This window comes from Pocillopora verrucosa, chromosome 3 (genome assembly GCF_036669915.1).
Source record: "Pocillopora verrucosa isolate sample1 chromosome 3, ASM3666991v2, whole genome shotgun sequence".
Classification (NCBI taxonomy): domain Eukaryota; kingdom Metazoa; phylum Cnidaria; class Anthozoa; order Scleractinia; family Pocilloporidae; genus Pocillopora; species Pocillopora verrucosa.
This window is the reverse complement of record NC_089314.1, coordinates 18,645,439-18,666,252: the sequence shown is the minus strand read 5'-3', so window position 1 is coordinate 18,666,252 and position 20,814 is coordinate 18,645,439. Positions and strand designations below refer to the sequence as shown.

General features: G+C 38.6%; 1 protein-coding gene across 1 annotated transcript; it reads left to right on the top strand.

The window, feature by feature from the left end:
- Positions 1-44: 44 nt before the first annotated feature.
- Positions 45-19,985, top strand: LOC131794314 (ankyrin repeat domain-containing protein 27-like). Its single transcript, XM_059111830.2, has 34 exons — positions 45-176; positions 630-749; positions 2,660-2,719; positions 3,964-4,054; positions 4,752-4,826; positions 5,119-5,213; positions 5,462-5,521; positions 5,780-5,836; positions 6,531-6,596; positions 6,721-6,797; positions 7,099-7,144; positions 7,487-7,568; positions 7,876-7,954; positions 8,829-8,891; positions 9,035-9,122; positions 9,737-9,811; positions 10,225-10,346; positions 11,032-11,114; positions 11,421-11,536; positions 11,690-11,782; positions 12,393-12,501; positions 13,088-13,182; positions 13,368-13,448; positions 13,804-13,887; positions 14,244-14,288; positions 15,169-15,294; positions 15,908-16,108; positions 16,513-16,632; positions 16,897-16,958; positions 17,511-17,607; positions 17,915-18,017; positions 18,462-18,717; positions 18,996-19,068; positions 19,166-19,985. Exons 1-34 carry the CDS (start codon positions 51-53, stop codon positions 19,301-19,303), a joined length of 3,264 nt encoding a protein of 1,087 aa, XP_058967813.2. The 5' UTR covers positions 45-50; the 3' UTR covers positions 19,304-19,985.
- Positions 19,986-20,814: the final 829 nt, after the last annotated feature.

Below are 20,814 nucleotides of genomic sequence, written 5' to 3'. Positions count from 1 at the left end.
CGGTCAAAGTAGTGGGATTTGGCATGAGTCTCATTTTGAGAGAATCAAAGATGGCGGAAGATGTGAATCTCCAAGCTTCAGGATATGACGAAGATTTGTGCGAAAATCCGTTCTTTAAGTACATGCAAACAAAGCGAAAACAAATATACGAGGAAGCAGCTAGCAAAAGATGGACGGTAGGTCTGATTACTCAGATATTTGGGATCGAATTTTTGCAGAAAACTGATGCAAAGGTGACATCACTGCTGCTATTTACGGAACTTATTAACCTTTCCCCATTGCATTTCTCAGTGATTATCAACGTCACTTCTCGTGTCAATTTGGGAAAGTGCCTCATAAAAATTTTTTTTTGGAGGGCAATTCGAGTAATTCCCACGGCCAGACAGAGAGGTGGACTTTCAACCTTCCAGGTGTTGAAGCCAGTACTTGTTTGCTAATGCATGACTTAACTTGATCTTCACTCAACTTTCGTACGGAATAGACGTACTTGAAATTGTATTCAGGTGAATCTGAGAAGCAAGTCTCAATCTCTGAGTGACAAAGATGATGCAGTGTCACGATCAGGCACCATCAGCAAGATTCACCTGTTTTTTTTTTAAACAACATAATTTTTCTGTTTTTCAATACAGATTTGTGTTCCAAGACAAGGAACTCTACCAAGAGGAAACTTTACCCAGAGCCATATTGAAAATCACATACTACAACCTGTAAAGGACAAATCATCTGTATTTAAAACTGTGAACAACAAGGTGAGATAATTGCTTTGAAAAAAGAGTGTGTACTGTATTTCCTTGAATAAGTGCCTGTGCACTTATTTAAATTTTTGGCTACAAAGAGAGGTGCTTATTGGAAGGAGGGCTCTTATTAAGAAATTATTAACCTTTGCTGGTTCTGTTTTAGTCAAAGCTTAGAAAGTTATTAATAAAGTGGCAATGGAAATAGAGAATAATATATGGGCATACATAGATATGGAATTTCTCTTCAAGTGTTCAACTCGATAGCTCACGAATGGGCGCAGCGAATGAGTGAGATGTCAAGGTGAACATGTGAAGAGAAATTTTATATCTAGAAGCAACCAGATATCATTTTGTTTATCATATAAACACAATAGCCCTTTACTGATAAGAAAAGCCAACTTCATCAATGAATGAAAATAAATGAATCTACAATCCAATTAACAATCATAAAGTGTGTTGGCACTAACTCTTAAGATCGAAAAATGCATTGAATCATGATTATCAGAATAACAATGAATGTAATTCTTAATTTACAAAATTCTCATTTTATTGACTTTGAAGAAGTCTTTCAGGTAAATGGCCAAAATTGGCCAGTGGCAAATCTTCCAAGTGTCGATTTTTCATTCTCAGCTGCAAGAAATGCCATCACCAAAACCACTGAATACATAACTTACAGTTTTCTTTTCATATATTGGTTTTCTTCCTCTTCTAGGAAAGTTTAATTATAAAATAATTCAAATAGTACACGCGCTCTGATTGGCCATAAAACCATTTTACATGAGCGTATGTAAACACAGTTTTTCGTTCCTCTTTCATTAGTTATTTTATAAAAGAAATGTAAAATGGTTTCCGTGTTTACATAGCCTGATGTAAACACTTGGGAGGTTGGGAGAACACGAGATAAGCTGGAAACCACTCTGCTTCATGTCGTGGTTTCCTACACTTATCTCATGTTCTCCCAACCTCCTGTGTGTTTACATCAGGCTATGTAAACATGGAAACCATTTTACATTTCTTCAATGTCACTGTTTGTGAGCAATACGGATTTTTTAGTGTTTTAACTGCCATAATCCAAGAAAGTTCCAACAAACTACCATGTATTGAGAATCATGAAGGCTTTGCTGTTCATTCATCAACCTGACTGAGGGGTGTGAAATGCAAGTGACATGTCAGCAGCTGATTGGCGATATCAAATGCATGTGGAAAAAAAGCAATATTTTTTCATGCATGTTGTTACGGCTTTTCTCAGGGCTGGAAATCCTTGTGTAACATTGTAGTTTATATGAGAAAAATATTTTCCTTATATCTGAAATGTTAATAAGGAAGGAGGGAAAGGTGCTTATTTCGAAAGGGATGCTTGTTGACATTAAGGTCAACAAGGGAGAATTTCCACCAATGAGCCACATGACATTCATCTGGCAGATGCACTGTATGATATCCTACCAACAATCTGTTTAAGAGAACTCTGTTATCCAAGGTGGCACAGGAGTGAATATGATCATCATTAATAAGCATGTGAAGTTTACATGATAACCCAATATCTGCAGCAGATATTAAGTTACCATGTCAAGTTCAAAGTCTGTCAAGTTTCCAAGCTCCTTGCTCGTGGAGAGTCCTCAAACTTTAAACTCGAGAGAGGTGTTTTTTTCAGATTGTTTAGTAAGTGTATGATAAAACATTTATTGAATTTGGTTTTAGCACGATATCATGAATTATCAAACCTCATGTCTATTATCTGCCTCAGCCTTCAGCAGATAACCTAGACCTCAGTAATGATAACTCATTATCGTGCTCAACCTCCTCCAATAACTGCTTATAATTAGTCAGGATAGTTTAATTGTATAGTGCAAGTACTAGAATACCCATTTTCCAATGGAGATCATTGTACAGTCAGACCTTACACTGTACTTGTTTTTTTATAGGAAGTCCAAGTAAGTGGAGATTTTATAGTGACAACTGAAGGCTTTCAGGATGTGAAATCAGTAAGTGCTCTCAACATTGCTGATGCTTGCCGTCTTCAGGACTCTTGCCCCTTATGAACCTAGAAATGACTTGCAGAGTATACTTTACCGTTGAGATCTTTTAACTGAGAAATAGGGCATTTAGCATTACTCTTTAGCCCCTAAGAGTAATTAGCATCTAATTTCTCCCCACAATATCACCCTTGACTTAAATCAGGAGAATGAAGGAAATAATCGCCAAATAAACAAGTTCTTGATTGTTACACAAATTCTCCTTGCCAGCACCACAGGAAATTTATAGAGATCTGTATGGAGAATATGCATACTGATGTTAAGTCCCATTCCAACAGTCATGATAGTTGACGATAGTCAATGTTAATTTCAACATCCATTTGCTATCATGTTTGCATTCAAATGGTTCATGATAGTTGATGATAGCTGATGAAATCACACATTGAGATTGCATAATTCTAAACAAGTATTTTGCTCACTGAGGTCAGCAATTTTGGTGGCATTTGAAATTTTAATCAAGAAGTTGCAAGTTGAAGATACTGGAGCCTACCAGGAGATGATTAGAATGAATTACAAGACATTCTGTGAAATTTTGGTGGCTACTTTAGTCATTTTACCATTTGCCATTTTGGTTTGAGCTCTTTTTCGACAAAACTGCTGACAGAAAAACTATCATTCACCATCATCCACATGTTCAAACAGCAAAAAACTATCATTAACTATCATGTTGAATTTGAACATGTTCAAACTACACAATAGTTAATGATAGTGCATGAAGTTGGTTTTCAAACTCGCAATTTAGATAAAACTATCATCAAGTATCATGACCATTTGAATAGGGCTTTAGGGTGTATACAGTTTAAATCCAAAGGTCTGGGTTTTGATTTCTGCTCAGGTACTCAGATCATTTGTCCAAACCCAATTTGTGACAAGTAGAATAACATCATTTTTGATTTGATGCCAATATTGAAATTCTTCTTATCCTATTTACCCATGAAAGAACTACCGGTATTTGAAATGCGTGATAATAACCAACCATGGGCATTGATTCAATATACTTCAGTTCTATGATTTATTTTCATTTTGTATGATATACACTGAAGTTAATGAAGTCTAGTCATTGTAATAGATATTAATTTTGTGCTGTTTGCTGCATGTATGTACACTATAAGCATCATGGTTTTAATATAACTTTCTTGCCACCACTAAACATTTATTGATGGTGAATTTTCTTTCTTGTTTTATCTTAATAGGTGCGGGTGCTGTTTGAAGAAACTTTTTTCAATGGTAACAATCAGAGCTTTCCAGTGCTGTGTATCGACCAGCCATTAGAAGGAGGAATAGGTAAAAACTCCATATAAATTGATAAAAACTACGCAGAAAACTTACTTTCACCTCAGGAATCTCTCAAGAGGGTATTATCTTTTATATTATGTATGCTCAAGAGCTCCTGTACCTGTTGATCATTTCCTTTATTCTCATGACCTTAATGTTTGATTCAGGGGTGATATTGTAAGGAGAAATTAGATGCCAGTCACTCTTAGGGTTTAAAGGGTTAAGCAACTGCTATTACTGTACTTGATTTTCATCCAGGTCAGAGGAATTTATTCCATTTGAAATGGGATCAGATTCATTTACAGGAAAGATTAACTTCTCAAATTTAATCATATTGTGTAGCTTTGTACATATCCCTCAGTTTTTAGTTGTGCCCAACTATTATCTGGAAGGCGCAGGTTCAAATCCTGTCAAAGCCCAAATTTTTTTAGGTTTTTCTATTGCAATTGCTTAAATTACAGAACACCTGGGAGGATCCTTGCTTCGCTTGATTTGCAGGTCAATGAAATTTATATCATTGAAAAGTTCCCTTTAACAGGTTAAAGGAATATTACACATGTACCATTTATGCTTTCTTGATTCATCCATGGTTAACTTATGATCCTTACAGGGAGGAATGCATGTATGGTGCATTGCATCTTGCCAATTTGGACTGGGAGTTGTTTTAAGTACAATGTGAATGATTTTATAAAATTTCCTATCACAGGAGGCAGTCTGGAACCAAAAGTAACATCTCTTGAATCTTTACAAGCATGTTGTGAATTCTTGTGGAGTAGTGCAGGTTTGCTGTTTTGTTTTGTTTTGTTTTGTTTTGCTTATTGGTTTGTAATTTTTTTTTTTTTTTTCAGCTACACTGTAAGTGTAGGGTGTGCAATAAATTCTAGGTGGAAGAGATTCAACTAGGCTGACTTGTTAACATTGTCTCCAATTTGAATAATTTATCTCATTAATAACCGCAGTAAAAGAAAAACAGTAAACAGGACATTTTATGTTTGCGTGTGGATATACCTTATGTGATGGTATCTATTTATCTACATGTATGAACAAGAATGTTTTCTGGCCTTCTATTTCAGGACGCAAACAATCTCAGAAACAGATTGATGATATTTTGTTGTTGTTCAACTCAACTTATGAACAGCTTGAGGGAGAATCACTAAGGCATTTGATGGTAAGCATATACATGTATAATGCCATACATTATCCAGGAAGACATTAATTGAACACCAAATTCTTGTAACTAATTTACAAGAGAAAATGTAGCAGCTTGAGGGGAGAATTAACAGATCTTGGGAGTTAAAAGGAGTTAAAATTAATGATGTATGACAGCTTGTTTAAAAGCTTATATAGGCAATGAAACCCACTACAACTTTTTTAAGAGTATGGCTTGACACTTTGTGATGATTTTAACACCAACAGGATGCAGCTCACGCAATATACACACGCGCCATGCAAGCAGCCCTCAAGAACTCACAGCTTGTAAGTATAGACTACAAGATGATGAGGTGGCGCCTTATATAAAATAATGATATGTATATGTCTGTTTATATGGACCGGTTAGCATCAGATACTGGTAATAAATACACTTTTGGTTGTTTCATGCCTCAAAAACTTGATTTCAATTTGAAGTTTTGAATCACTTGGCTATAGTGCTGACTCGCACCTTGTACTAAACAGAAGTTATAACATTTAAACTGGTGTATGTCACTGATTTGTGGTACCTTTGTTAATCCTTAGAGGAGACTTACTCTGCATAATGGCAACTACATGGACAACATCAAACTTGCCATTGAGGTTTGTGAGGAAATGTTTTAATAATCTGTTGTGGTGTTGACATGTAAAATAATCTAATGAAGGAAGTTTTTTTTTTTCATCTTTAAAAAGCATAAGCAAAATGAAAAATTTTGAGTCCCCATGAGGGTAACAACAATCAGTCAGGGCTTAGGGGCCATATTTATGTCAGAATATGAGAGGAATCATTTGTGGGCACATGTTTGTTTGTTTGTTTGTTTGTTTGTTTGTTTTTCCACTAGAATCAATCGGGGTTTTCTTTAGGTTTAAAGCTCATGCAAGTGAGTGATACTGAATATTAGAAAATGCTGACATCAAGAAGAGTCATTCTTAATGCCTGTATCTTAGTTAATGAAGTTAATCAATGACTGACATTGCTAAAAAACATGCAAGTAGCTTTTGAGGTTTTTCAGTTGTTGGCACTTTTTACTAACAATACAAAACCCTTAGTCCTTTACACCTTAACATCAGCATACATATTCTCCATACTGTTCTTTATACATTTCCTATGGCAGTGACAAGGAGAATTAAGATATAAATCAAGAGCTTTTCACGTTTACGATCATTTGCTCAATTCTCGTGAACCTAGTGTTTGATTCAGCAGTGATACCTTAGTGAGAAGATAGATGCCAGTCACCCTCAGGAGTTAAGGGGTCAACAATTTATGCTAACAAATTTTCTCTTTGCTTTTTGTTAGACATATGTGATGAATGAACTTCATGACCAGCTTTTAAGAGGCATCAGCTCTATTTTTGGAAAAGAAGTGAGTGTTTATCTTTGCTTGTCTTAACTGTTATCTTGCACGAACTCGTTTTGTTAGTTGGGCACATTACATGTGAAGTTCTACCGTCATTAAAGTATCGACCTCTGATTTTTTCTTTTCTTAGGACGCATTATTAAATAAAACCACCAGAAACTTGGCCGAAATTCAGATCAAAGATCTGGGAATAAAGGAACAGCTACGGTGAGATACATTATGGAGGCCTAACTGGGGTCATCAGATCCAATAAAGTACGGTTAACCTTTTCATCTCACCAGGAAATTGTTCTTTCTTAAAGTGATTAAAACAACTTCAAGCAAAAAAACGAGGAAAAAAGATAGCCTGGTAATAGATTTAAGTGAATTGATTAGGAAATGACACGGTTTTAATTTGACAACCAAGTGAGGCGAGTTAATGAAAAAGAAGAAATGAGTAAAACGTTCATGGAATTCTTTTAGTAGTTTGATGAGCTTACATATGCCTTCATGTATTGATTTGTTCACAGTACCAATCTGCCAAGAGGAAAAAGAGCTCTTTCGTTCTTGAATAGGGTAGGTGGGGTTTAGTTTAAAATACTTCTTGTGTGCTGCATTCTGTTTCCGTTTTAGTTCTTCACAATTCTTCCTTTCTTGTTTTTTTTTTTCGGTCTGCTTACGTATCCTTTCGATCGTTCCATTGTTTGGTCGGCGTTCGTCCTTCGTGCGTTTGTCGTTCGTCGTTTTTCTTTCGTTATTCTTCTTCTCCTTGTTCGTCGTTCGTCGTTCGTCGTTCGTTGTTCGTTGTTTGTCGTTCGTCTTTCGTTCATTTTTATTTGTTCGTCCGTTAGTTCTTTAATTTTTTTAACTCTTACATTTTATTCATGCACAATAATATATTTGTATTTTTTCTTTTAGTACAAAACGCCCCTGGAAAAGTTTCATTGTCTGAAGAAAACTGTTACCCTAGTGACTGATAGGAAGATGAAGACTCCAGATGGTAGGCATTTTTCTGTAAAAGCATGCGAATGTGCTTGAATACTTTCAATGGTCAAAAATGACACGTAAACTGTAGCAGAAAAAACAGCATTAATGAGGTATTTAACTTCCTTCAAAGTGAAGATCAACCGTCTACCGTGTCATTATAAATTGTCCTTGTGTTGTGTTTTTTCTACATTACCAAATGACATTTTACCGTCGTGTTTCGAGATAATCATCGATAACACTGATAACTGATGACTCAAGGCACATTCCTGGAAAATTTCAACCTGAAACGTTATGGAAAATGATATTTTTCACTCTTGCAGATGCTGCTGAGGCCATTACAGTGGATGATCTCCTTCCAGCCCTAATCTTTTTAATCATCAAATCTGACATTCCAAATTGGTTTGTATTTATTAGAAACGATTATTTGGTTTTCTAGTGTGTAGATACGATGTAAATAATCTTGCAAGCAAGCTGTCATTGGTGCTGCCATATAAGGGGCGAGGCCTGCGCGTTTCGGGTCGTGAGTGTGAGCTTGCGCGCGAGCGTGGGTGCGAGTGTGGGATTTGCGATGGGTTTGGCACGTTCTCGACAGACGGCTTGCTTCGTTCGCGTGCTCGAATTTGGCGGACTTCGCCGCTCGTGCTACAGCGTGTAAAAGAGGCTGCTCGCATACTAGATGTATATTTTTTATGTTTGCAGTACGGCCTAAACAGCCAGCGTTATCAGGCAAATCTGAAGTTGTGAGAATTTATGATGTTTGATTACCAAAAGACTGATGGTAACTGAATATGGAATTACAAACATGAAATCGTTCCTAGAGGATGCCGTCTATTAACTTTGCGTTTAAAATTTATGAATGAATTAACTGTGATACTTCCAGCGCTTTCACTGGTCGATAGGTGACAGCAATTGAGACGTTTTGGATTCGCACGTACTTTTGAGAATTTTTTGCACAGCTTTATCTGAATACTCGAGGAGTTTGGGAAATTGTTGAAATGTGTCTACTTCTGGTTCGTCCTCCTTCCCCCTCCCCTCCCCTCCCCTCCCCTCCCCTCCCCCACCTTTGTTAAGATGAGACCATGTAAACCCGATGAAACGTTTATGACTAGACAAGAAATGTCAACACAGCAGATGTAAGACATTTCACATTTCTCCGGTTTAGTTGAATTTTAGTCTGTTAATTGCCTAGTAGTCCATTCCTTGTTTGTTCCTGTTCTTCTTTTTTTTATTTACGTATTTATTTACTTATTTATTTAGTTTGTTCCGTTCACAGGCTTGCCAACATAACCTATATGCACAATTTCCATTTCTCTAAACGAGGGCACAGTGAGTTCCAGTGAGTATTAACTTTGAAACAATTGCCTTCTTTGTCAATGGCCTTTACATAACCATCAGTTGCGCCGAGTTCGTACAAAATCGGGATGGCAAATATTTTTAGTGGAGTTTCTTTAATGTCGAAACTTCTCTTTCCATTTGTAGATTCTTTCTGTCTTCAATCGAAGCAGCTGTGGAACACATTAGAAGAGGATCTGTTGATGATATTTTAAAGGGTCTTCCGCCCACTAAGGTCAGTTAATAAAGTGTTTTGAAGATCGCGCACTGACAAAGGAGGCGGCGTGGCCAAGTGGTCAGGGCGATGACTTGATAAATTGGATTTTTTTCTCCGTCGTGCCGAGTTCAACTCCTCGGCTGCGCTGTGTAAATAGCCAACTGGTCTGCCTCCGGCCAGTTGGGATTTCAAGCATTTTTTGTCTGTTGGAAATATTTGTTTCTCTCTTGCATACTGTTAAGCGCTCAGAGGCTTGTAATTAGCGCTATCTAAATTTATGTTATACTCATACAATCAATTTTTAACGTGAATGTAACCACTTTTTTCGCTAAGAGTAATATCGTTCTTCTTTTTCACCTAAATTACAGGAAAAATCGCTGTCCCTCTTTCATAATGACTCATGGTGAAATATGCGGTTTTATCCAGCCATGTTTGCTGTCACAAATTGTAGGCTCTCGGCATAGGACAAAGTCTACTTTTTGCACTGAAGAGGAACTCACTTTTGCCTTTCCACTATGCTTGAAAAAAAAACCTGATCGTACTGTTCCATGTATTATTAGTGATTTGAAAGATCTCTGTGAGCGTATTACTTATGTTTTAGTCTGAATTCTCCGTTCCTATTTTCCGTCCAGAAGATAACATCTCCCCGGCTTGTCATGGAAACCGATGTAGCAGGCAAGATGACAGCTCTTGAAAAACTGTTTGAGGTAAGTGTCAAGGGTTGTCAATCAGGTTTCAAATGGGTAGAATAATCTTAGAGTGCCACCTACGGTGAAAAAGTGTCATCAAGAACATGTCATGGACACGGGAAAAATAGCCTGGCTGGGAAGTGGTTTGGCAACTGCCAGCTGGAAGTTTTCCCATCTTGGACAATTTACAGAGTGTCTTTAGGCACTTCTTTCGTACATATAGATGTACATATATGAAGAAATATATAAAAGACGTAAAAATCTACCTGTTAGTTAGAAAACCTTTTGACTTCTATCAGAAACCATTTCGAGTCAGAGTAGATTTCCAAATGAGCGACACCCTCAACATACACAGGTAAAGCTACAGTGTCTCGTGAAAATAATCGATTAACAATCATTTACCGTTTCTTGTCATTCCCCGTGTCTTTTAGTTTGCATCAAGTGGAAACGAAGAAGAAGTAGAAAAGCTGTTATTGAGTGGGAGAGAATCTGCGGATGGAAAATTCTGTCACCCTCTGTGTGCTTGTGTTAAATGCGAAAAGCTACACAGCAGGTAAACGTTTTGCTTTAAAATTCCGCGGGTAACTTTAAAAAGTTTGGCATTGGATAAATTCCCAAAATAGTGCCTTCCTCCTCTTTCCCCCCCCCCCCCAAAGTGGCTTGATGTTCTCCCTGCATCTCCCCTTTCGACTTCAAATAGCAATTTGTGCAATGGAAAAGTTATTGATTCAATCAGTAGTCAAGCGATTTAAGTGACATCGTGGTGTCGCTACAGAATATCGTAAAATGTTCAGCCCTGTTTAATCAGCCTATTTTGCGTCGTGTTCAAACATTAGCTGTTAAAATTTCAGGAACGTACTATTCGCCAAATTTGAGCTGCTACCCTATCATTTTCAAAATTAACGTATTGCGCTGGAATGGTTTTGCAAACTCTACCAGCGCACCGAGATTTTAATGCAGTAGACAAACTTGCAATCGAATTTTCGTCTTTCATGTCAGACGAAGAACTTAGTTGTAAGAAAGTTCAATAGGGTTTTTGCACCCCAAAGATAGTGAGACCTAAATGAGGCTATTCACGAGAGGGAAGTGGTTAGTTACTTTCGGAATTTTATGGTACTAAGTTGAAAACAAATAGAATGGTGGTGATTTGGTTGAATGGGGGTGAAGGATTAGGAATTGTACATGGTTTCCTAACAAAACACTGTGAAAAGAAGAGACTATAATCATCGAATTTGCAGGAAACGCCACGACCCGTTTGCAGTGACAGTCTTCTCCAGAGATGATCTGGGACGAACTGTGCTGCATGTGGCATCTGAGTACGGTATGTAGAGAATACGGTGAGCTTATTTGTTTAGAATGGTGAATAGTTTGTACAGTCTTTTTTTTTTCATGCTCTTGCATCGACCCAAGGTTACTTCTCTCTTCAAGTGCCAAATTCCGGTAAAAATTATCTTACAGTACGTGATTTTCTAGCCGATTTCACACCATATTACTAATGGCGTGCGAATTCGCCCGTCACATTCCGAGTCACGAGGTGTAGATGACGTCATCAAAAACAAAGTAACTTGGTCAGAGAGGGATCTGATTCGAACAATTTGTGATGATGTTCTTTGTTGATAATCAACAGGACACTGTAACGTGATGTACAAACTGATCAAAAGAGGTGCTGTGGTAAATGCTATGGACTATAACGGAACAACAGCCCTGCATTTGGCTTGTCAGCGGGGACACGGTAGCGCTGCGGTAAGAAGGAAATATTTATTTGGACTTTTCCGGTAGTAGCGCTCTAGTGCTCTCAGTTTTTAACACTTCTATTTTTACCTTGACCTATCTTGTATGCACCAAGTGACTTGACGAATCAAACGAATGCTTCTCTTTTGCAAATTCCTGTTTCAGTTGGTACTGATGCATTATAAAGCTGATGTAAACGCTCCCGATAACGATGGTAATACGCCTCTACACTTATGCACAGCGAATGGACATGAGAAGGTAAGAGCTTTTTCTTAACTTTATGGGTGATCGACAAATTCTTCATAATCATTCTTCGCTAGTTTACGATTTATAATGGTAATTGAACTGAATGGAGTGCTCTTTACTCTAACATCATACGCGTGATTTCAAAATCGAACGAGCACGCAGTGCGGATTTGATTTGAAACTACCAGTAAGATTTCCGAACAAAATTGCACCACACGAAGTTCAATCACCACTTTATTATATCCATTTAGAAATTGCATAATGCAGTTCTTCAAATACAGAAATTTGTCTGAACAAATATTTTAGTGATCCAGTACTGAGCTGATTTGTAAAAAGTTGCAAAAGCTTTCTTTCATTTTCTTGCAATTTGATTAGTTACTTTAGGCAAGCCTTGAAATCTGTTTGGTTGTTGTGTTTTTGATAAACTCTCTCATTGGCTGGGGAGAAGATGTTATTTAAAGCAAAAAATTGTGCGATTCGTGAATAAATAGCACAGATAAGAGCCAGTCGGATTGCAAGAATCACCAGTGATTACAATATGAATGTCAATAACAATTTTTTTTTCACTTAGTAGAATGAAGTCTCGTTAAATGACATAGAATTCTTGTGATTTTTCCCCGTAGTGCACAAAGGCGCTGATATTTTTTGACACGCAATTAAACGTGCTCAAAGTGAATGCTGCCAATGAACACGGAGACACGCCTTTGCATTTGGCATCTCGTTGGGGATATGGTAGGGTCTTGCTTCACTGAACTTAGATCATAAGTAACTCTTGCATGAAGAAAATGAAAGCTCTTATGAACTCAGGGCAGCTTCCATTTGTTATCTAGTTGGCTATTAAATCACTCGACTATGTGGAGTACAGTACATCTGACAGTGAAAGAAATTTTCTTTACGGTTCTTCTTACTGTAATTGTGCAAGAGAATATGCGTTCATTCCAGGTATTTCAATAAAAGCCAGTTAATGGCAGTGTACCGCATTGAGACCTCTTACCGCCATCTGTTTAGCTTGCAAGTAGCTATCCTGTTTCGCGCTTACGGCGTTTTTCCGGGAACAGCCGCCTACTGCACCATCGGCAGCCGCTTATGGAAAAACCTATTAAAACCGTGACAATGCTAGACTAAAACCAATCGCGAGCTTGAGCCCGTTTGTATGTGATCTACTTTTAGTGGGTTTATCGGTTCCTTGTATATTTCTGGCTTTGTTCTGCTTGATTATTATCTTCTCTCAGCAGTCTTATGTGTCCTCAATTGACGAAGCAGTATTCTACTTTCAAATTCTTTCATCGTTCACTCATTTTTGTGTGTTTGTTGTCAGCTGAACTTGTCCCGCTTTTGCTTGAGAGTGGCGCTTCACTGGAAGCTCGAAACAAAGACAAGGCCACTCCATTGGACAGCTCCCATAATAAACAGGTAATTTTCGATTCAGCCTACATACGGTGGCCTTTTTCTTATTCCGCGAAAGGAGTGGTGCTGGAGGAGTGACATGGCCGCTTCTTATCATCTGGTGGCTTAAATTCGTATGCGCTTTTGAATTTATAACTTTTCAAAACAGTCACTATATAATTCCGTTGCGTTTCAATTTTTGTAATCGGCAGGTCACCGAGATACTCCTTGAAGCACAAACTTCAGCCAGCGAAGAACAAGAACACGCAGCGATATCTTATCCGGAGGAAAGAGTAAGTTTGCACCTGTCCTTGTTTAATAGTGTCCAAATCGTGTAAGAGCTTTGCCTGGAGGAACTCTGGTAGAATGGAGCATCTTATTCCACAAACTTTTGAACTTAATCGACCCCCTTAACCGATAATAATAGAGTACTACGTAGTGTCAGTCTGCTGACCGATGACCCTGAAATCAGTAGGCTCGTGGTACAATATTGCAGTAACAGCATGCTGCATAGAAAAACCAAAGTTCTTGCAAATCGTTTTGTCGTTACATTTGTATGTTGGCCATTGGTAATTAAAAAAGAACAGCTTTCTTAGAAGATCTTAATTGTTTTAGTGCGTCTCCGACCGTTGACGTTGTTGTTTTTAGTCCAACACAGTTGTGGAAAGGCCGCTTATTCATTCCGAGGAGTTTCCAAACGCTGTCTCAAAGGATCAGGAAAAGGCCAAGGAGGTAAACCCGAAGTCATAGATGTTTAGAAAAGGCCATTTGAACGTTAAGCCGTCATAAAGAAAGAACGCTTACAACCAGTCTATAATTACTTTTTTACACGAAAACCCTCCCACAATCTGACTCGAATATCTTACGGTTCGGCTGTAGTGAAAGCAAGAGTAATCAGTGGTACATAAATACATAATAACTGAAGAGGAATTCCAATGAAAGGTGAAGAAGATACAATTCCTAAGCACACGTATACAACCAATCAGATCACAAGAAAACCCATGTATCTTCCACATAAGTGGCAGTATGTTCGATTAGTTTACCAGCTTCGTTAGCTTATTGCTGCATCTTGTATTCTATCTTCAAAGATTGACCGATTTATACGTTCAATTGCCGATGGCGATGTAGAACTGGTAAGAAATCACTCATATTGTGGCATGTAAAGGGTAACCGAAGTAGGAATGAATGAACAAAGAGACTGAACCTTTCAGAAGAAACGCACATCTAAAAACTGTATGTTTATTGAGGCTCCTTTTAGCCTGAGAGAAGGCCCCCTATGGTCAGCGCTTCAGCACCAGCGTTTCTCCGCTCGCCGGAAGGTATGAGGCTTGGTGGCATGCGAGACGGCAAGAAATCTGCGCGTGCGTAAGGGATCTAGCCCTGAAAACGAGGGTGTCAGAAACTGGCAAACCTCTCCCCGACTCGTCCCAAATATTCCTACGTACGGAGAGACGCGCGTCCTGCAGCATCAATGAGGGCCTGGTCGCAGGCGAGGACGCTTTTCGAAGCTGTGGTGGGGTTTTTGGTATCTTAACTGACTCAAAGTGAGGGTTTTTTTTTTTTTCGGTATTGACCTCTACGGTAATTATCCTTTCAAAGTTTCATATTCGAATTTAAACCCGAGAGAAGCTGTGGTGGGGTTTTTGGTATCTTAACTGACTCAAAGTGAGGTTTTTTTTTTTTCGGTATTGACCTCTACGGTAATTATCCTTTCAAAGTTTCATATTCGAATTTAAACCCGAGAGAAGCCGTGGTGGGGTTTTTGGTATCTTAACTGACTCAAAGTGAAGTTTTTTTTTTTTTTCGGTATTGACCTCTACGGTAATTATCCTTTCAAAGTTTCATATTCGAATTTAAACCCGAGTTTTCAAACTGTTTTAGAGAAGAGCTTGAATGCTTCTATATCATTTTTTCGATAATCTTCATTTTTAGTCATCTTTGTTCCTTGTTGGTTTATCTAATGTAGCTATTTCAACACTAAGAAATTTCTATTTAAATGATTTTCTCTTTCAGGTTCGCTATAAACTTGGTCTGAGTGACGATGAAGAAGACGAGGTGGACGCGGGCGAGCAGCCTCGCTCTGACCAAGACCTCTGTCATCCTTTGTGTCAGTGTGACAAGTGCAGCAAGTGGCAGAAGGTATGCCACGTGATGGAGATTTTGACACTTCCGTTATTTTTTCTGAACATTGCTTTTCACAAGAAGGTTCAGAATTCAGCACTAAATGTATAAGGACGCAAAAGAAATACTGAGGAATTAGTCACATACTTATGGTTTGGGAAAAAAATTACCAACTCAGATTTACAAATGTCTGTAAATATGAACAATTTCTGACCTTCATCTCTTTGATAACCTTTGTTGTGTTGATTTGAAATTTCCAGCGCGTCTCATTATGCCAGATCTCGACGAAGGGTTTCGAATGTTACGATGTAGTGTAAAACGTGCCCTAAGCATCTGCATTAAGTCCATAGCCTTTTAAGAAAACGGGAAGAGTGAGAGCTGAGTGAGAGTCACCGAGGGCATGTGGCGAAAGAGAGAAAAAAAAATTTTTTTTGGCTCCCTTTTGCTGTAATCTTTTGTGTGTCTTCCGCTGAGCTTAAATAGAGAGGAAAAGTCTGCCTCATAGGCCTCTAAATCCTTGTTGGGTCTAAAAACTCAGGCTTTGCCTTAGAAAAGTTGTACCTCAGCCAGCATGCTCTCATGCCGTGGAGGTTGTATTCGTAAGTTATGTTCTTTGTGAATTCTGTGGCAGAGATCACAACAAGCCGCAGAGAGGATCATTCATCCAAATGTTAAGAATGGCGAAGGAAACACGCCTCTTCACGTTGCAGCTATCAGGGGATACGAAGAAATGACCAACTTGTTATTGAGCCGAGGAGCGCAGGCTGATGCTAAGAATTACACGCAGATGCGAGCGCCTTTACATTTCGCCTGTCAGTACAATCACCCGAGGGTAGGTCTGTAATCGATATTGTGATGTTTACTTAGCACTGTTGACCCTTTGAGCTGGCAGGATAGACTCGTCGAGTTGTCCTAAGAATGGTGTCCGAAATAGAAAAAAGAATCCTTACTAGAATACAAACGACCTGATTAGTAACTACTTCAAGTCTGAAGTCAACGCAATTTATATTCTTGGTGACATGACGATCTTGGAGGTTCTTTTATTTCACGGACTTTTGACTGCGTAAAAACTATCTGAGGTGTCCTTTTCGAAAAATTTTCTGGAGTTGCGAGTGTATTTATCACAGTGTTTGATCTAATGGCAACAGCTATAGCTCTTCCACCTCGTCTTTTATGCCCTTAATATGTCTTATTGTTTATTTTTATTTATTTGTTTTTTATTTCAATCATTATTAGGTGGCCGGTCTTCTTTTGAGTTACAAAGCTAAAGTTAACATCAAAGATTACAAAGGCAATACTCCCCTGCATCTGTGCTGCTTCACTGGAAATTTGGATCCTGCTAGCGTCCTCATAGGGGTACGTCAGAATGTTATCTACAGTCCTTGTTAATCTTGTTCATCCTCAGACATTCACGGTCCTTTCTGGTTTATTCTGACTTACTTGGTGTTTGTTTAATAGAATAGATAAAATTATATGATTTTATTGACATAATACCGAATTCTCTAAACTAAGTACATGTAGTAAGAAAACTTACCGGAGCTGCAAGGGAGCATTATTAATCAGAACTTGGGAGACAGAGGCTTAATCTAACTTCCCTGATCTGTTCATATTGTGATGCAGCACGATGCCAACGTGGATCTCTCAAATGACCAGGGAAATACACCACTGCACGTAGCAGCCAGGTATGGTATTGTCTTCCAAACTCGCTCCTGAATTTAGTGATTACTGAGAAAAAATGCACGTATTATTGTTATCTTGGGGCTGCTTTTCGCTAGAGGTTGAGGGAAAGTAGAAATGCCCATTTTCAGCCTCGTCCTCGTGTGTCATATGTTGACGATGTCGTAGCTCCGGTCATTCCAGGGCATTACACTGTCATAGAGACGAGGATATTTTTTGTTTTTAATCGATTCAGCGGTGGGTCGAGATAATCCAGGGGTCTTAATTTTTGTGGAAACTGGAACAATATCCAAGAAAAGTAACTGGTATTTCAACGATCATTCATTCTGTCATAGAACAGGATGTGGCGGAACTGGGCGACAAGATGGGTCAATTTAATCCTAAACAATTAAAAACAGTCTATCACTATAGTTGATGCAATCAAGGAATAAATAGATCTGGCTCACGCATTCCTGGATCTCAGATGAATTTTCTCTATTAATACACAGTAATGGCAAACTTAGCGCAGCTGCTCTGCTGAGCGATATTTTCTATCTAACTTTTCCTTCCTTTTCCAGGTTTAATTTTTTCAAACTTGTGAATTTGTTGCTCGAGAACGAAGCGTCGGTGACGATAAGGGACAAGAAACAGTTGACGCCTCTACAATATGCTCAAGTACGTATTTTGAGGTCTTGCATCTGTCATGGGTGCAGGCAAACTGTCAGAGAACTATGATAAAATGTAGGGAGGGAGGGATGGGGGGGGAGTATTCTGCATCCAGAGGAAAGAGAGATACCTCTAGTCGCATCATGTAACAAAAACGGGATAGGATCCCTCAGGGTGGATTACGTGGTGTTTACCTACGATGAGACCGTTGAAAAAGTTCTTCTTGTTGTGAACCTTCCGCCTCAAACTTTTCTCAACGTTACATGCAAACTTTAATAAACTGGTTAAATTTGTTACTTTCCTCTCCATCTGCCAGCGCGATGACGTCATACGTGCTCTGGACCAAGCGAGGGGTATCAGTTTCAATGCTCGGACGAAGAGACTCAGTTACAGCAGCCACAACTCGCCATACGTACAGGGTAGGTAGATACATAACTCTTACTAACTGAGTTCGAAGTCCTTATTGTTAGTTGCGGACCGAGTCTTTCCGCGGATCGTGGGGACGAGCTCAGTGAGATGTTTTGAATGTCTCTCTGTGAAACGATTTCTAGTCAAGGAGAACAGCCTGGAGAGCAAAATGGGTCAAGTCGAAACCGCATTTGAGTCGTTAGCTCGTCGTAACAGAATTAGTAGAAACAAGATGGAAACAAGTGTTTTCCTGGGAAAGTTAAGAGTTTGGCCAAGAACGAGGGGAAATTTTGGCTTCAAGAGTACGACGAGTACTGTAGAGTACGTCCGGACCAGGCACGGTTACCTAGTAACTTAGACATAATTTTACTAGTATCTCAAATCACTGGCGCCAACCAATAACTCAAAGAGAGTTGCAGTTTTTTTCCTCTCATTTTTTCTTTGCCTTAATTCAGGTAATAAAGAGTCAAACTCCGCCCAACTCAAGACCCGATCCAACTCGATTCCAGCTCTCGTCGGAGGGACCGTTACTAAACAGCCATTGCCTGTTACTAGTGCTACTGGTCCCACGTCGACCGTGCTGCCTACTAGTGAGCCTGGAGACATATCTCTTCCTTCGCACGAGAGACTCAACAAACTGTTTGAGAGACTGGAAAGAGGTGATGTTGAACGACTTCAAGACATTGGAAAGGCTGTCAAGTCTTTTGATAGGTGAGATATGCGCCAGTCTGTTTTCCGTACTATTTTGGTTTTTTCACTGCCTCTTCGTGCACGTTTGCCCTGTGCACCTCCGCACTTACGCGACCGTCCTCACGTAAGAAACTGGTTGTGATTAGACTAACATGCAGTAAGCGATTGTCTTTGTGATCTCCTCCTCCGCCCCTCCTCTCTGTCTGAGAGTTCATGTCTCCCAGCGAACGAAATGATAGGAGGAAAATGGTAAATACAACTAAAGGACTTCTAACATATACCATTTTATTGAATTCTAGACAGACTTCATTGAGGAAGACTGCAACGATTGACAAAAGCTCGCCACTGTTTGATCAGTACCTTAAACACCAGGTGAAAGCTTCATTCTTTTGAAAAATGTGATGTCCTTTTGTGGTGTACAATTGACCCGAAAATTTAACCTGAAAAACTGTTGTGCTTCTTTTTGTAGCTGTCCATTCAGCATTTCAATCGGTCAGCGCTCCGGAAAGTGCTTACACGTGATCATAGTCAACCAATGATTGAGCAAGATAAGAATTACAAAAGAGATGTCAGTAGTGAAGACGAAAAAGATGATGCCTGCAAGTGATAGTCATGTGTTTACCGCGTGGAGATCACACACGACGCAAATTTCAGGAGGGACATATTTACAATAAACAATCTGTCACCCCGAAGTGGAGTTAGATATCCACCACGACACGGGTTGTTTAATTCTTTTAGTATATACCGCACAAGAACCAGTAAAGAAAAATGATTAGAGGTTAAACTCTTGACGTGCAAGTTTGTCTCTTTGGCTGCTCGTAGGTGAATAGTAATGCTAATCACTTGCCAGCTAGCCAATCAGCACGCGCGAAAAGAGCTATTCGCGTACGTGGTATATACTAAAAAAGATAACGAGAAATGGAACCAGCATAGAAATTGGATTTGTATTTTAGGCTGGTTCTTTGGTAAATGGTACCTTGTTAATGATTCTTTGAAAGTAAGTGCGTAAAGTTTTTTTCTTTGGGCGAAGCCAAATGAAGATTCTCCTCAAGAGAATCATAGTTGATTATGTTGCTAGCGCTTTAGGATAAAGCGACGTTGAATTTGTTGTAATGCCTTCAAAGAAGAACTCGTATAATATACGATTTATGGGACATAAGAGAGAAAAAAATCGATGAGAACCGAAAGAGAGTTTTCAACATATGTTCTGATTTCCTTAACTTCGAAGAGCTTTGTACTTTTGTACTGGAACAACTTTATGTTAAAATAATAAATCAACCTTTTTTGCCTGCGGAGTGTAGACGTCTGAAAACATTGTCACTCATTGATTACTTCTCAGAACCTTTTTACCATTTCAGATTTTAGCATTTTAATGCACTATCTTCGCCAAGATGGTGAATTCCCCAGTCAAGTATTTTACTTTGTCTCGACGAAACACATTCATTGTGAGTTCACTTGTAATCCTTGCAATCTGATTGGCTCTCACCGATGCAATTTATTTACAAATCGTACAATTTTATGCTCTAAATATTTTTCCTAACCATTGAGACAGCTTTACTAAAAAACAACAACCAATCAAATTTCAAGGCTTGATTAAAGAACTCAACCAAATTTCAAGGAAATCAGAGACAACTTTTGAACCAGCTTAATATGCTGAATCAATAAAATATTTGTACAGGCTTAAAAAAATGGTATTTAGCGACATAATTTTGCGATTTTGAAATAGATGTTTTAAAGTGGTAATTTAACTTCATGTTGGGCAATTTTAGACTAAAATCAAAAGTTTTCAGACCAAACTCCACTCCACTCCATTATCAAAACAATCACATAACACATGTCCCTTTCAAGTTTGGAGATTACAACTAACTCTCGTTTTAACAGACCTTATTTTCACTCGTCAAAAACATCCGAAAATATAACTCTAGGATCGGCCACCTGTATTTGGAGCCGAAATAAATCAATGAAAAAAAAATAATTCAAACAACTCTCGATGGCGTGGGGCAAGAAATTTTTTCTTATTCAAGCTGAGTTTAGACGGCGCCCCCTAAGTTAGTAAGTATAATCAAAACCGCTTTGTTGCTAGTTTTGAGACACCGCACCAGAACTGGGTTTCGATAA